The 17,846-nt window shown below is 44.6% G+C and overlaps 1 protein-coding gene across 2 annotated transcripts in view; it reads left to right on the top strand.

Moving 5' to 3' along the window:
* Positions 1-17,846, top strand: part of Prkcb (protein kinase C beta) — a 346,051-nt gene that overhangs the window by 230,563 nt on the left and 97,642 nt on the right. For both annotated transcript variants that reach the window (XM_075972109.1, XM_075972108.1), the window contains exons 6-8: positions 6,707-6,863; positions 7,963-8,097; positions 17,299-17,395. In XM_075972109.1, the coding sequence (XP_075828224.1) occupies positions 6,707-6,863; positions 7,963-8,097; positions 17,299-17,395 (389 nt within the window). The remainder of the gene's footprint in view (positions 1-6,706; positions 6,864-7,962; positions 8,098-17,298; positions 17,396-17,846) is intronic.

Consider the following 17,846-nt stretch of genomic DNA (forward strand, 5'->3'; position numbering starts at 1 on the left):
TTCCCCCTTGGGCACTCTTTGTGTTATCTATCCTCTCTGGGGATTGCAGCATGGTTATCCTTTACTTGACAGCTAGTGTCCACTTATAGGGGAGAACATACCATGTTTGCCTTTCTGGGTCTGGGTTACCTCACTCAGGACGATTATTTCTAGTTCCATCCATTTGCCTTCAGGTTTCACGATGTCACGGTTGTTAACAGCTGAATAATACTCCATTGTGTAAATGTACCACATGTTCTTTATCCAGTCTTCTGTTGAGGGGCATCTAGGTTGTTTCCAGGTTCTGACTATTATGAATAAAGATGCTACGAACATAGCTGAGCAAGTGTCTTTGTGGTATGATTAAGCATTTTTTGGGCATGTGTCCAAGAGTGTTAGCCCATGTTTTAGCAGAGGAAAACCCATCCACATGTCCTGTAATTTCATTCATTAAGTCTTGACCCCTACTGACTGTGTGACCTTAGGCGCATTCCCCTCCTTCCTGTCCTGCTTCCTTCCTACTCTTCTTTCCTTGCTCCCTATTCCTCTTCTCCCTCCTTTTCCTCTGCTGGAATGTCCATACATCCTCTCTCCATTTTCCCACTGTTTCTTCCCTCCCTCTGTCCTTTCTCTTTCTGTTTTCTTCTCCAGAGTGGTCAGCTAATTGGATGTAAAAAAATAAAGATATTTGACTTTAACTTGTGTTTTGTTGGATAAGTAAAATAGAAAGAAATTGGTAAGGAAATTGAGAGTGTTTTCCAAGGAAACCATTGTGCTGAAACCTAAAAGCTATGCCCCATAAATGGAGAAAAGCAGGAGGGGGTGGGCTACAGAGACTATGTGTCTGGTCCAACGGATTGATTGCTGACCAGGAGTGACAGAATTCATGGGAAGGAAATGACGTAAGCGCTGTGAGAGTGCGACCTGTGAAGAGGGTCTGTGGACCACTGTGGGGGAAGAACTGTGACTGGGTGGAAGAAGTGAGCGCTGTAGGAAGTGAAGGGGTGGAGGATGCTCCAGTCTTTCATTCTCTCGTCTGTTGTTCTTGTCATCTTGAGATCAGAGAATTCCTGTTTTTTTTATTATTGATTTTTATTGAGCTCTACATTTTTCTCTGCTCCCCGCCCTGCCTCTCCCCTGCCCCCTTCAACCCTCTCCCAGGGTCCCCATGCTCCCAATTTACTCAGGAGATCTTGTCTTTTTCTACTTCCCATATAAATTAGATCCATGTATGTCTCTCTTAGGATCCTCATGTTGTCTAAGTTCTCTGAGGTTGTGATTTGTAGGTTGTTTTTCTTTGCTTTATGTCTAAAAACCACTTATGAATGAGTACATGTGATAATTGTCTTTCTGGGTCTGGGTTACCTCACTCAAAATGATGTTTTCTCGCTCCATCCATTTGCCTGCAAATTTCAAGCTGTCATTATTTTTTTCTGCTGTGTAGTACTCCATTGTGTAAATGTACCACATTTTCCTTATCCATTCTTCAGTTGAGGGCATTTAGGTTGTTTCCAGGTTCTGGCTATGACAAACAATCCTGCTGTGAACATAGCTGAGCACATGTCCTTCTGGCACAGTTGAGCATCCTTTGGATATATACCCAAAAGTGTTATTGCTGGGTCTTGAGGAAGGTTGTTTCCTAATTTTCTGAGAAATTGCCACACTAATGTCCAAAAGGACTATACCAGATTGCATTCCCAGCAGCAGTGCAGAAGTGTTCCCTTTACCCCACAACCTCTCTAGCATAAGTTGTCATCAGTGTTTTTGATCTTGGCCATTCTTACAGGTGTAAGATGAAATCTCAAAGTTGTTTTGATTTGTATTTCTTTCATGACTAAGGATGTTGAACATTTCCTTAAGTGTCATTCAGCCATTTTAGATTCTCTGTTGAGAGTTTTCTGCTTAGGTCTGTACTCCATTTTTTTTATTGGATTATTTATTCTTTTGATGACCAATTTCTTGAATTCTTTGTATATTTTGGAGATCAGTCAATCCGCTGTCTGATGTGGGGTTGGTGAAGATCTTTTCCCATTCTGTAGGCTGTTGTTTTGTCTTGTTGACCATGTCCTTTGCTTTACAGAAGTTTTTCAGTTTCAGGATGTCCCATTTATTAATTGTTTCTCTCAGTGTCTGTGCTACTAGAGTTAAATTTAGGAAGTGGTCTCCTGTGCCAATGCGTTCAAATGTTACTTCCCATTTTTTCTTTTGTGAGGTTCAGTGTGGCTGGCTTTATGTTAAGGTCTTTGATCCATTTGATTTTAGTTTTGTGCATCGTGGTAGATATGGATCTATTTTCATTCTTCTATATGTTGATATGCAGTTATGCCAGCATTATTTGTTAAATATTGTTTCTTTTTTCCATTTAATAGTTTTTGCTTTTTTCCCCAAAAATCAGATATTTGAAAGTGTGTGGCTTAATATCTGGGTCTTCTATTTGGTTCCATTGGTCATCCTGTCTGTTTATATGCCAATACCAGACTGTTTTTCAGCACTGTAGTAGACTTTGAAGTTAGGGATTGTGATGCCTCCAGAATTTTTTTTTTTTTGTACAGGATTGTTTTGACTATTCTGGTTTTTTTTGCTTTTCCATATGAAGTTGAGTATCATTTTTTCGAGGTCTGAAGAATTTTGCTGGGATTTTGCTGAGCATTGCATTGAATCTGTAGATTGCTTTTGGTAAAATTGCCATTTTTACTATGTTAATTCTGCCTACCCTAGAACATTGAGAGATCTTTCCATTTTCTGGTGTCTTCTTCAATTTCTTCAAAAATTTAAAGTTCTTGACATACATGTCTTCCACTTCTTTGGTTAGAGTTACTCCAAGATATTTTATGCTTTTTGTGGCTATTGTGAAGGGTGATGTTTCTCTGATTTTTTTCTCAGCCCATTTATCATCTGTGTACACGGGGGTTACTGATTTTTTTGAGTTAATCTTGTATCCTGCTACATTACTGAAAGTGCTTGAGTTGTAGAAGTTCCTTGATACAATTTTTGGGGTCTCTTAAGTGAACTATTATATAATCAGCAAATAATGGGAGTTTGACTTCTTCTTTTTTTATTTGTATCCCCTTGATCTCCTTTTGGTGTCTTATTGCTCTAGCTAGGACCTCAAGAACTATATTGAATAGATATGAAGAGAGTGGAATTAGTATTGCTGTTGACTTCTATTTTTAAGCCATGGTTATCTGATAAGATACATGGGGTTATTCCAATGTTTGTTTGTTTGTTTGTTTTGTATTTGTTGAAGCTTGTTTTGTTCCCGAATATGTGGTTAATTTTGAGAAGGTTCCATGAGGTTCTGAGAAGAAGGTATATATATTCTCTTCTGTTTGGATGGAATATTCTATAGATGTCTGTTAAGTCCATTTGAGTCATAACATCTGTTAGTTCCCTTATTTCTCTGTTAATTTTTTTTGTCTGATTGGCCTGTCCAGTAGCGAGAGTGGAGTGTTCAAGTCTCTTACTATTAGTGTGTGGGGTTTAATGTATGATTTAAGTTTTAGAAGTGTTTTTTTATATATGAGGGTGCCCTTCTATTTAGGGCATAGATGTTCAGTATTGAGATTTCTTCTTGATGGATATTTACTGTGACTAATATGCAATGTCCTTCTTTGTCTCTTTTGATTGATTTTACTTTGAAGTCTATTTTGTTAGATATTAGGATAGCTACACCCGCTTGTTTCTTAGGTCCATTTGATTGGAAATTTTTTCCTAACCCTTTACTCTGAGGCAATGTCTGTCTTTGAGGTTAAGGTGTGTTTCTTGTACGCAGAAGAAGGATGGATTCTGTTTTCATATCCAATCTGTTAGCCTGTTTCTTTTTACAGATGAGTTGAGTCCATTTATATTAAGGTCTCTGGCTCTGATCTTCTCCCTCAGAGGTCCCAGACTCATGCCAGGACCAACAGAGCTTTCTGGTTTCTGCCTACTCCCTTGTAGGTCCCAGATCGATGACTGGACCCACAGAGATAGCTGGCTCAGTCCTACTCCTGTGGAACTTGTTGCCTCAGGCCCGCTCTGGCCCAAGGTCCCTGGCTCAGACCCGCTCCTGTAGAATTCACTGTCCCAGACCTGCTCTGAAAATTCCACTTTTTTTTAAAAGATTTATTTATTATGTATACAACATTCTGCCTCGATGTATGCCTGCACGCCAGAGAAGGGCACCAGATTTCAGTACAGATGGTTGTGAGCCACCATGTGGTTGCTGGGAATTGAACTCAGGACCTCTGGAAGAGCAGCCAGTGCTCTTAACCTCTGAGCCATCTCTCCAGCCCAGAAAATTCCACCTTTTGTTGTGTTGTTGCATCCATGTAACATTCAGAGAGCGTGTACAGAAATAGCTGTGGAAATGGGTGTCATTGCCTCATTGCTGACTTTGGTGGGATTGTGTTTGTCATAAACTGTGATGCTTTTATTTCAGCTAGCTGTGACCCTGCTGAGAGATTTTTCTTGCTAGTTTCAGATAACTACAATGACCTTGTGGTTTTCTTCTTTCAGCTTTAAATTGATGAATATATTAATAATAGATTTGTGAAAAGGTTGAATCATCTTTACATTTCCAGTAGATTCAATATTCGTTTGTCTGGGTTTCATTTGTTTTTGGACTGAATATATTATCTTGGATTTTCTTTCCCAAGATGGACAACACAACCTTACATTATTTAACACTATAAGCTTAAGTTCCACGCAAGCCTCTTTTTCTGGTCCCCTTTTCTCTGCTGTGTATGTTTCTACCCTTTGAGCTACTGTTTGATCAGCTTTTCCTGTTCTCCAAGCAGATGTTTCCTTCTCCCTCGTCTCCTCTCTGGCCCACCGTATCTTTGGGTCATATCCTACACTCCCTTTCCTTCCCTAAGCTGGTTCTATAGCCTTCATTAAGGAGCCTTCATTAAGGAGCCTTAATTTTAGGTGGAGTCTAGCTGGAATGCTGTTAATATTTTCCCAGCCTTCTCTCTGTGGACTCTCTGGGCGCTTCTGCGTAATGACATGTGGATGGCAGATGTACCCTCATTTAGACGGCAACTCTTTTGCCTTTTTGTCCCTTTCTTTTTGGATGAAGGTAACATTTGCAGAATATAAATTAGCCATTCGCTCTTTTTAAATACATAGTTCCCCATACTTTACATTTACAGCATTGTGGTCATCTCTCTAGTTTTAGTGAGCCCATCACCTCTAAAGAAAAGCTTGTGCCCATGAAGTGCCACTTCTTTGGTCCCCTTCCCTCACATGCAGCAACATTGAACCCTCTGTTTGTCTGTGTGGGTTGACTGCTCAGGATTAGCTTAGTCCTGTCTCATTGCTGTGTCCAATACCTGAGAGAACAGCCTGAGGGAAGAAGGGTTTGTTCTACTCATAGTTTCAGTCCGTCATGGTGGGAGAGTGTGATGGAAAAACTCGACAAACAAGAGACAGAGCAGAACGGTTACGGGAGATGGCCAGGACAAGATCTAGTTCTCAAGAACATGCCCTCAGTGACTTATTTCTCCAGCCAGACTCTACCATCTACAATTGCACCAGCTCCCAATAGCTAATTCTTATTTGGCATCCATCAGTGGATCAGACCATTCATTTAGCCAGAGCCCTGGTGGTCTAATCATTTCAGTAAATGCCCTTATAGACACAGCATGAAATGTACTTTCTTAATGTCCCAAGTTCTTTCCATTTGACGAAATCTCAATGGAGACTGACCATCACACAGCACGTGACCGTTGTGTCTGGGCATATGCATGCTCATTGCAGCTCCTTTCCCAATACCCAGAAAGGAGATGCCACCCGGATGTCGACAAATGATGAATGGATAAGCAAATGCAGTATAACTATGGAATGGAATATTACTGAACTTTAAAAAGCAACATGGATACTTCCTGTACAATGACACCTTGAAACGATCATGCTAAAACTAAAAGGGACAGATTCTTGTTGGTCTTGGGGAAGGGGATTTTAGAAAAATTAGAGTGTGTCTTAGGAGTAAGGAGGGGTGAAAGCAAAACTGAAGTCAGAAGTCAGTTTTTAGGAAGGCCGAGCATAAAGTATGTTGTCGTAGGGTTCTGTTACTCTCAGAAAGCACTATGACCATAAACAACTTGGGGAGGAAAGGGTTTATTTTACCTTACGGTTCCACATCACATTCCATCATCTAATGAAGTCAGGATGGGAGGGCAGGAACCTGGAGGCAGGGACTGATGCAGAGACCATGGAAGAGCATTACCCACTGGCTTGCTCATCAGGACTTGCTCAGCCTGATTTCTTATATAACCCAGACCATCAGCTCAGGGGGAGCCCTGCTCACAAGTGAGCTGAGCCCTCCCCTGTCATCATCAATCAAGAAAATGCCCCACAGTCTTACTTACAGGCTAATCTGGTGAGGATATTTTCTCTTGAGGTTCCTTCTTCCAAAATGACTTTAGCTTGTGTCAAGTTGACATAAAACTAACAGGTACATTTGTTATATACATACATACACGCTTGAAAATATTATAAGGAAACATTATTTTGCATAATTAATATATGCTAATAAAGGTTTTAAGAATAATTTTTTATACAATATGGAACAGAATTTACATCCTGTCAGGCTGTCTCATTTGCATGCCTCTCAAGCTGTTGATATTAATGAAATTCTCACCAAGCAGGGATGCCCAGGACCCAACCATGGGTATCACAGGCATCACTAACAGATATGTAAACATTTTAGACGTTAGTAATATTGGAACTGCGTTTTGTTTTTCAGTAAGAGATGCTAAAAATCTTGTACCTATGGACCCCAATGGCTTGTCAGATCCCTACGTTAAACTGAAACTGATTCCTGATCCCAAAAGTGAGAGTAAGCAGAAGACCAGGACCATCAAGTGCTCTCTCAACCCCGAGTGGAACGAGACCTTCAGATTGTAAGTACAAACCATGCTGGCTCAGCATGGGTGATAGAGGATAGTGGTCTTCAGGGACTGGGGCATCTCTCCTTTATCTCCCCTTTAGCCTCTGTTTTCTTTCTTTTCCCTTCACTTTCTTTCCCCCTTCTCTTCCTTCTGGATTTCACTATTGTGAGCTAAGGGGAAATTGGATCTTTTTCTAATAGAGTTGAGACTGTTTGTGATGTGTGGAGCCAGGCTGGATGGGATTGAGTATTCATGCTGCCTGCTAAAGGGGAACAAGTGGGGCATAGTCTATAGGTTACACTGTCAATATCTCCAGGGCTGAGTTTACATGGTACTTGGTTTGCTTCCTACTGGGAGGACCATATCAGCTTTGCTTTAGGGTCTTCTCTGGCCAGGAAAAGTATATGGGTCCCCTCTAAACACGTCTGGGCCAACGGTCATTCATAGTAACAGCTGGTATTTACTGAGCAGGTATGATGTATAGTCAAGCACCAATTAAGCGATCTGACTAACTATTGCTGGTTAATTCATTTCTGTTTTATTTGTGGGTGAGTAGCTGAGGAGGATGCAGCCTTGTGTAGTTTGACACCATAGGTCATGCTGCAGGCACAGGCTGGCATCACGGTTCTTGGGGGCAACCTTATACCCTTGCCTCTTTCTCAGGATAAATCAATGTCTATCTGAGCCTTTCAGGGCCATATTGCAGAACAGTTTCCCCTGAGACTCCAGCAAGAGGTTTCTCCACGAGTTTCTCTACTTCATCCAACCCACAAGTATACAAATGCACACACATCTGTGCCCAGTGATGTCTTTGGGTATCAGAATTCTTCTCCGTGACTGTCTGTGGGAATAAAGACAGAGACAATAGCCCCAGATAGATCTTCTTTTGTTGGAGCTAGCCCAGGTCTCCCACCTGTTTAATCAACAGGCTGTCAAACAGAATGAGTCCCTACTCCCAGGGGAGTGGAAACCAAGTGTGTCTCCTGCAGCAGCTTGTGACAGTTAAGGGTTTCTATCTCAGGCCCTCACCCTCTTGTACATTTTATCCACAGGAGAAATCAAGATGGCCTTGGCTGACTGACTCTCTCTCTCTCTCTCTTTCTCCCTCCAGTCAGCTGAAGGAATCAGACAAGGACAGAAGACTCTCCGTAGAGATCTGGGATTGGGACCTGACCAGCAGGAATGACTTCATGGGATCTCTGTCATTTGGGATTTCGGAACTGCAGAAGGCCGGGGTGGATGGCTGGTAAGAATTCTGCATTGGAAACCACAATGCAAGTCGGTCCATCAGACCTGGGACCCAATATGTTTTCCCTTTTCTCTTAAAATTGCAATATGCAAACGAAAACCCACAACAGTGACTGCTAGCTTGGCTCGGTCTCACGCATGAGCCTTGTTTTGGCTCTTCAATTTACAGAGCGGGAGTTGGCAGGGCCTGGTGACATGGGCCTTCCATCCTAGATAATTGGTAGCTGTGGTTGGAAGGGTTGCATGGGGGAGGGCCTGCCTGGGGAACTTTGATCACTTACTTCAAAATATAGTAAAAGGAGGCCTGGGAGATGGCTGGGTGGCAATGCATCTACCCAGCGTGCATGAACAAGGCCCTAAATTTAATCCCCAGGGCTTTAAAAAAATAATTAATTGCTAGTATTAAAAGAGATGAGGAGACAGCTTGCTGAGTCAGTGAAGTGCTTGATTGTATATGAGCATGAGGACTTGAGCTCAGATCCTCTGCACCCATGTAAAAGCGGGCACAACAGCAGCGGCATGTATCTGTAACCACAGCACTGGTGGGGCAAAGGGGGCAGAGACTAGGGGCATCCAGAGACAAGAAAACCCCTAGAACTCACTGGGTAATGAGTCTAACCCATTGGGGAGCTTGGATTCAGTGAAAAGGACCTTCCAAAAGTAAAGTGGAGAGTGATTGAAAAAAGGCAGTGAACATCAACCTTTCTGCTTGAGGAACACACACACACACACACACACACACACACACACACGTATGCACGCATGCGCACACACACGTATGCATGCACGCACACACACATACCCACGCATACGCACGCACACATGCATGCACGTGCAAACACACACATACACGCATGCACACACACACACATGCACTCATGCACACACACAATCTGAAATGACAAGACTCTAGCTGTGAAAAGCCAAATGCCAGGGCGTGGTTCTCTCTTGGTCACAGTCCTTACCGGTCCCTAGTGATCACCTCTGCCCTACTGCACCCAGTCTCATGGGCACTAAAGCCCTCTCTCAAGCTTACCTGACAGATCTGGGCAATCCATTGGACAGTCTTGACTCCTCAAGGCCGTGTGTCCCCATTGATAGTGCCTCCTGTCCGCGGTCACCCACCTGTCTTGTTTCTGCTGCTTTGCTCTTTCCCACTGCCAGAACAAAGCACCCTCATCCGGCGTCTCCATCAGGAAAGTAGGTCAGCCCTGTGGGCAACCACCTCATAGTCACCTGAGAAAGAGAGTCAGGATCAATGGTCTAACCTGGCTTCCCAGCCGTCGCTTTGGGGGAAGTGGTGATTGGACCTGTTCTTAGTTCTTCAAGATAAATTGTCTCCTTTCTAAATTGTCTCACTCGGGACTCTTTCAGTTCCGAGTGGAAGAAACGAAAAATCGAACTGATTTCCCACGAAAGAGAACGCATCTTCCAGGCCATACATCCTCCATTGCCCACCTTAAGCTTCCTGGTCCTTGCTCCACATTGATTTATCACAGGCTCTTCTTCAAATGGATAGAATGTTCTAATCCCTCAGGGTGCATCAGGATAGAAGACAAATGTGTGTTTGTGAACCCCTGGTGGGGAGCAGAGATGAACCTTGAACAAGAAATTACTCACGACAGCAGTCGAGGACCACGTGATGAGAGCGGTGATGTGGACAATCTGTGGATAGTCACCATGACTTGGGGGGAGGGATTTAAAAAGGCACAATTCAGAAGTGATTAAAACACCAGTCTTACAAAATTATGAGCATGAATCAAGGCTGTCCTCAGCTCCCTACTGAAGGCCATGGCTGACTCCATGGAAAGGTTTGGTAGATAGCGAGAAAACTGGTGTTTAGGGGGAAAGGTTTGCTGAATTAGCTCGGCCACATTAAATATATGCATACAGAAAATCACAGCTTGATGGAAGCCCAGGCTTGGGGTTCTGTCATCTGCCTGCCTGGATCAGAAGAAGGTCACAACTCACTTTTCCAAAAGTTCACATTTTCCTCTGCAGATGAGGGAGCCACCTGCGCACGATGACTAAGTTTAGTGACATTACAGGAGGAAGGAGCTGCTTGAGCAGGAAACACTAGTGCGACATCCTTTCTTCCCCTTCATGGTTTCGAATACTTTCCCCGTGGCGTGTCCCCGCCCTCACGGATCCACAGACTGGGTGTTCCTTCCTTGGCAGGTCAAGTTGACAGGGGCTAAAGAGAAGGTCCATGATCCCTGGTGGGTAGAAGTGAGGCAGGAAAGAACGTAATGATAGTTGTAGTAAAGATAGTTACCACCGACTGGCTCTGACTGGGTGCCAGGCACAGGACGGAAAACGCAGGTGCAAGAATCACAGCTACAGGAAAAACATGGCGGCTTCTTTTGTGAAAACGTCCTTGGCTTTCTCAGACTGTTTGTGAGCTTGTGGTGGCCACAGAGTAGGGTTTTGCTGGGGCAGCCTCCCAGGTTTCTCTCTTGAAGAGGAGCTATTCTGAACAGCACCCCCATACCCCAGAGCAGGTCTGGCCCCACCTTGCTTTGTGGCTTCTTAAGGGCTTCCTGCTTGTGCCTTAGGTCTTGTGCCTACTGTGTGTGTCTTCCCCACAGAGCCCAACACATTCCAGTCCCAGGCCACACCAGGCCCCATTCCCCACCCCTTGCCCTAGCGCTTCTGGGACTTCTCACTTCTGAGACCCCTTCATGGAGAGATGGTGGCTCTGCTCAGTATCCCCCTCCTCACCTCTCCTAGCTTCTGTGATTGCACAGTCCTCTAGGAAGGTGGGACCACACCAGAACAATACCTTCCTTGTAATCCCCAACCCCTTTCTTTCCCAGGCCAATTGAGTGCTCGAGGAGCTTAAGTCCATTTTCAGAAACGAAGTTGTCACCCCCCCACCCCCCCACCTCTAGTTTTGCTGTGTGCACATTTCCGCCCAATATGCGGCACAACCTTTGGCCTGGGTTGCACCTGCCTGTTTTAAATGGCAGCACCAGAAAGCCAAGTGTTTGCTTAAAACAGTTGTTGGCTGAAATAGTTTTTCTGTGAGAATCTTAGCAAGAGCTATGCATTAACGTAAGCACACAGAAAGACAACGAAAAGGCACTGGCCTGGCTTTGGTAATAAGATGGGTTAGTTCCCTCCCCAATGCCACACATATTCCAAGTGTTGCTGTCTTCCTGCAATCCCAGCACTGGCGAGGTGGAGGCAGGGTGGATTAGAAGTTCAAGGGCATCCTTAGCTATAAAGGGAGTTGAAGGCCAGTCTGGACTATATGAGATCCCCCTCCCCATCTAAAAAAAAGTATAAGGAATAATAATTAATACATTTTTGAGGCACACTAAACTTGGAGATTCACCTAGACTAGCCAGCGCAGTCCCTGCTTTCTGACACTGAGATCATATGCCTGTGTGTGATGCCACACCCATGATGCTCCATGTGGATGCCATAGTTCCAAACTCAGGGGCCTCATACTTGTCCAGCGGTGTTTTTAGCATGCTTGGATGTTGAATAAGTCACATCCCTTCTTGCAGACTCAGTTTCTCCTTCTGGCAGGAGATGGGCTCCTCTAACCAACTGTCCCGCCATGTTACAGCAGTGTGAATGATGTCGACAGTGGTTCTCTAAGTCAATAAAGGATCCGGGAAAAAATCCTCTTGCCAAATACTGTTGTGCAGCAGCGGTGCCTCTGGGGTGTTCAGTGACAGGAACATGCTGTGCAATCTTGCGTCAAGGAGCCGCAGGCTAGACCCCCGAGCTCAAGTATGCAGGCGTCTCTGCGACCTAGATTTCGGTTATCACACTCTATGATGTTCACACCTCGAGGAAGCTCCGAGAGTGTGCCCTGGTTGTCCAGTGATGCCCAACTGTGATTTAAAACCATGTGGCACAACCCACAGAGGCAGCTGGAGAAGCCTCCAGATGTGCAACACCTGCCCCCGGCCACTCATCTGCCTCATAGTTGCCAGCTCTGTACCTGCTGTCAAATGCTCCCCTGTGCTCCTAATTGTGTCTATTTATGCTCTCTCCCGCTCCCTCTCGGTTTTGCTTGAGAGTCATCTGTATTACTTGTTTGGTTTGTTTTTCTCCAAAGAATCTGCTCTGGGACTGTACCTCAGTTCTACGTCTGCTTTCTTCTCTCTGTCTGTTTGTTTTGAATTTGTCTTTGAGCCCCGATTGAGTGTTTTGCTATTTGGTTTTCTCTTCTTACCTTACCCAGCTCTTTAGGAATAACAAACCCTATTGGGTGGATAGACAATTCCTTTAAGTTGTGACATTTCACATCCTGACTTTTGTGGCTGTTTCCGGCTCTGCCATTATGTTTTTCATTTCCTTTCTCGCACACTTATGTGTAGGCATGTGCTTTAACCTTGAGAGATAGCTTTGCATTTAAATATTTGCTCCTGGGGCAGGGAGGATGACTCAGCCATTAAGAGCACTCGGTGCTCTCACAGAGACCTGGGTTTGACTCCCAGCACTACTACTGAACCATCTCTCCAGCCCCTTGCTTTGTCCTTCCCACCTCTCCCTTTCTTTCAACTAAACTCAGTCTACAGTCAATGTCCCTAAATATCCTATAGGTGCTTGAATAAAAATTGTATTTATTGTCTGTAGGGTATTTCTCAGCATTGATGAGCTCCCCATCTTCATGGTTTATGAACCCTTTATGCTTTTGTATTTTCATTCTATTTGCTTAAGATAAATGTATAATGATTGTCATGGCTTTCTCAGTAAAATTGTTAGAAACCTCCCCCCCCCCCCATTTCTATTGCTATTGTTTTTTCTGTCTATGAAATGTAGCAAGATCGCCCACTATGTAACTCTTCCTGGCTTATTATCTGACATGGAGTTTTCATCGTTGCTGTGAATGCCCCCCACCCAGGTCACCTCACTTCACTGATGGCATCTGTGCCATCGCCTGTTCATTCTTTGGAAATCCACAGCCCAGAATCCTCTGTGCTCAGGAGACACAAGAGAACTAAATAGACACAGATCTTCAGCCCCAGGGAGCTGTCTCTCTAGGTGGAGAAAAAGAAAAACATTTTACATTAGAAAAAACAAAACAACAACAAGAAAACCAAGCATGGCATGTTCCAGGCGATAAACAAATGCTATCAGGAGACATAAGAACAAGGAGAGGGGATGCTGGGAGCACGGCTGGTTTGTACATTTCATTCAGTCCTTTCTCAGGAAAACACTTACTGGCAAGGTGACGTTTGGCAGGGTGTCTGACCTGGCCCTGCTGCTGTCCAGGGAGAAAGCACTACGTGCAAAGGCCCTGAGGCCCGTGTCTGGTGAACTGCAGGCGTCTTGAAGCAGCTTGGGGAACATAAGCCAGCAAGGAGGAGACCTGGTAGTATGTGCTCTGAGTGAAAAGCTAAGACCTATTTGCCCCTTGTCCCTTCTTCATCCCTCCACCTCTGTGTATGCCTGTAAAAATAAAAACAGAATCCCACAGTGTATTATGAATCTGTTCCCAGCACTCAATAACCTTGTAAATATCATTTTACAAAATGTATGTGTATGGGTGTAGTATGTATGGGTATGTACATGCATGTTCATGTATGTGAATGCTCTTGTAGACCAGGCTGGCCTTGAACTCACAGAGATCTGCTTGCTTCTGCCTGCCGATTGCTGAGATTAAGGGCATGAGCCAATACCACCCGTGTGTGTGAATACTCACGTGGGGTTGGTGCTTGTGTGTTATGGCATGCACGTGGAAGGGAGGGTCTCTGGTGTTGGTCCGTGTTTTCTAGTTTGTCTGTGGCAGAGTTCGGTTCACCACCGGTACAACAAGCCAGGTGACCTGTGAGCTTCTGGGAAGGTAGGGTTACAGATGCTTGCTGCTGGACCTGGCTTTATATGAGTACTAGGGCTTCCAACTCCATCCTCTTGGTTGACAAGCAAGTTTTTTGTCCTCTGAGCTCTCTGAGCTGCTCTTAGACATTATTTCTCATAGCTTCATGCGACCCACGGTGTGGAACTGCCTCCGTCAGACAGCCGCTTATTCTACGTGGGAAATGCATATCTATGAGAAATAACTCCATGATAACAAACTGGCAGCTCAACTCTTATGTGTACAACTTTAATTACATATTAATAAACCCACAAGGCTGAAATGGATGGCTCTGAGAACGTGAGTGTCGACAAAGTGTTTGCCAACACATCCTGTATTTTAAAAAAAATCTCCATCTGATGAATGTGTGAGAGTATTATTGCACCCCCAGCTGTCAACTCTGTTTTGTATATGTCAAATACTCAATGCAAGGACCGTACACATTCATTATTTCTAATTATGCTAAGCATTGTCATTTGCAGATACTTGTGAATGACAGCCCTGTCTTCGCATTTTTTTCATTGGTTCCTAAGAACTTTTCATAGGGGATGCCGCTCACTGTAGACCGCTTGCTCAGCAAGCATGGAGGCGTGAGTTTCGTCTCCAGCACTTTGGAGAAAAAGAGCTCTCACTGCTGAGGGTATTAGTGTTTTCTCAACTTGTGTGTTATGCAGTTCTTCCCACTCATGTTAGTTGCTGCTGTCCTTCACAGCTTTTTCCTTCCTTCCTTCCTTCCTTCCTTCCTTCCTTCCTTCCTTCCTTCCTTCCTTCCTGCCTTCCTGCCTTCCTGCCTTCCTGCCTTCCTGCCTTCCTGCCTTCCTGCCTTCCTGCCTTCCTGCCTTCCTGCCTTCCTGCCTTCCTGCCTTCCTTTTTCTTTTCTTTGAGACAGGGTTTCTCTGTTTAACAGCCCTGGCTGTCCTGGAACTTGCTTTGTAGACCAGGCTGGCCTGGAACTCACACATCTGTATTTTTCTTAGTGTGCAGAAAGCATCTATGTAACTCTAAGCTAATGTGATAAATATCAAGGCAACGGCCAGAGACGTTTCTCAGTTCTGTTTTCTAATTCCCTAATTGTCCAAATTATCCATCCTGTGTTCACTGTCTCCAGCGGATTTTGAAATTCAGTGATTGGATTTTTCTTCTGTAACAATCGTTCCTAATTTCAGATTGTCCTCCCTCCTTGGTTCCCTTTGAAAATATGAATTAGGCATTCTCTAGGTCTTCCCTTCAGCTGCTGTGTTCTCAGTTGGCCCAGTCCACGGCTTCTGTGTTTCTTTCCTTCTGATGGCTACGCTTTCACGCGTCCTGATGCCTTCATCTCTCTTGGTAGGAGGATGGGCACAGCAGTGATAGATGTCCTTGCCCTAGTCCTCAGATGCAGATAAGAGAGCCAGGAGCCTTTTGTAAGTTCTTGGAATTCTGTTTTGTGCAGACTAGCTATCCTGTTCCCTGAGCAGGGACCACAGCTAGAGACAGCAGGAAGGTATTCCTCCTGATGGAGAAGTGTCCTCTTTCCATTGGCTCTGAGTTCCTGTTCTCTTCTTCTAGGGTACAGGTGTCCTTTCATGGGTGTGGAAGGAGTGTACACAGTCTGAGTCCAGAAAGGCTTCACACACTCTTCTCACACGGGGCTGTGTCTCTCGCTTGGCCTTTCTTTTTTAACAGTCATGTTTTACTTTAAAAAAGCGACAGTGGTTCCAGGACAGGCTCCAAAGCTATGGAGAAACTCCTCTCTCTCCTCTCCCCTCCTGTTTCAATTCCTTTGTAGGCAGCTGAATCTAGCACTTTGTACATGTTAATTTTTGCCCTCAACCCAAAAGACAGACTTTAAATGTGAACTTACTATTTCTTTTGACAATCCCCCCATTTATTTATTTATTTATTTATTTATTTATTTATTTATTTAGTATTTAGTTTTTAGTTTTTCATGACAGGGTTTCTCTGTGTAGCATAGCTAAATTGGACTAACTCTGTAGACCAGGCTGGCTTCAAACTCACAGAGATTCTCTTGCTTCTGCCTCCTGAGTGCTGGGATTAAAGGCATGCATCACCACTTCCCAGTTAAAATCCAATTATTTTAATGAAGAACATTAAGTCAAAATAATATGCAGATTTAGCAGAATCCAAAGAAAAACTTATGAAAGGCAAAATTGGCTACACACCATCCTGTGTTCTCTCATGACCAATGACATCACCTCGTAGAAGCTCCTGGGACTCCTGTGTAGAGCAGCCTCCCTGGGTTCCAGCCCACAAGTTCTTAGTTTTATAGCTTTTAGAGATTTGGGGAAAGAGGGCTGGGTAGCCGCTGTGAGGCTTAGAGGCTCCTATTACGCCTATAAAGTCTCGAGATTAAGATCCCATATTTGTGCATACATCATATATGCTAATTTTGGGGGACAACTGTTGTAGAGGAAGAACTTGGGGGCCTCCCCTTCACCTTTGAGTGTCCTCTTTTCTTCCTCATTTTTTTTCTTTATTTCCTGTGGTCAGTATCCTAGTGGTTAAAAAAATAAACCAAAGTTCCCACGTGTATTATCAGATCATTGTTACCATTAATGATCACAGAGATGATGCTGTTTATTGAGGACTGGGGCTGTGTTGATTTCACCACCACAACCACCACCACCACCACCACCACCACCACCACCACCACCACCACCACCACCTTTCAGTTCTGTGCAGAAGGAAGGGACTCCTGCTCCAGTGTGTAGATGCAAAATGCAAAGGCTCAGATGGACTTTGGATCCAAAGTCATCCAAAGGAGTAAGGGGTAGGGTGGAACCGAAGCCAGGCACTGTGTAATGCCAGGGCTTGCCTCCATACTCATAGGGACCCTGTTCCTCCAGAAGCCAAACACAGAGCCCCCCACCCTACCTCTGCTGGGGAAAACAGCACTGTGAGGTCTGCAGTCCTGTTGGAAGGGGGCAGATGGGAGAGGCGGGAAAGGAAAGCACACCCAGGAGGCCTATGAGCTTGCCTCAGCAGAGAGCAGCCCAGTGACTAATTGGCAGAGCTGGGGGTGCACCTGTGCTGGTGCAGGCAGGCCACAGCCCGCACACAGAGGTCCTGGCCTCACCTTCCACCTTGCCTGAGGCAATGTTGTTGCTCAGCATGGCTTCTGCAAGGCTAGCTGCCTGCCAAGCTGTTTCTGGGGGGATTCTCCTGTTTCAGCCTCCTTCTCTGAGCTTACAGCGTTAAGCTTACAGATGCGTCACTTTGTCCAAATTTATGTGCATTCTGGGGATTTGAACTCAAGTCCTCACACACTGAGCTGTCTCCCCAGCCCTCAACAGTTTGATTGATTGTTTTTAGGCAGGGCTTCTGCTCAGCTTGATGCTCTTACACACAGACACAGACTTCTCACAACCACTTGTCTCCCATCAGGTTTAAGCTACTGAGCCAGGAAGAGGGCGAGTACTTCAATGTGCCTGTGCCACCCGAGGGAAGCGAAGGCAATGAAGAGCTGCGGCAGAAGTTTGAGGTGAGGGTTTGTTCTTTCACCATATCCACCCCACACACAATGGGAACCTGGTACACTGCATCACTGCGATCTTTTTTATCTTGTCTGTGGTGTGATATATATGCAGACTTTCCATGACTCTGAGCATTTACAATGCTGTTCCAGCTCCTAGAAAACTCTTATGTATACTTCAAGACCCTTCCCCTGTGAAATCGTCCCTGTACTGGTTCAGACTTAGACATTTCTTCCCAAGTGCTCATTCCATGACCAGGTCTTTGTGATACTGATTTGGACTGGACTAGTAATAATGGAGAAGTGGACAGAGTACATACATGTTTTGTTAGAATTCTGAATTTGGGTCAATCAGCAGGTGGAGCTGTACTGTTTTCAGATAGATTGACCGCCCTCGTGACTATGATTTTGTCCACCTCACAGTGACTGGATATGGCCTTAGACTCTACGGCTGCTTGTT

Source organism: Microtus pennsylvanicus, chromosome 5, assembly GCF_037038515.1.
Source record: "Microtus pennsylvanicus isolate mMicPen1 chromosome 5, mMicPen1.hap1, whole genome shotgun sequence".
Lineage (NCBI taxonomy): Eukaryota > Metazoa > Chordata > Mammalia > Rodentia > Cricetidae > Microtus > Microtus pennsylvanicus.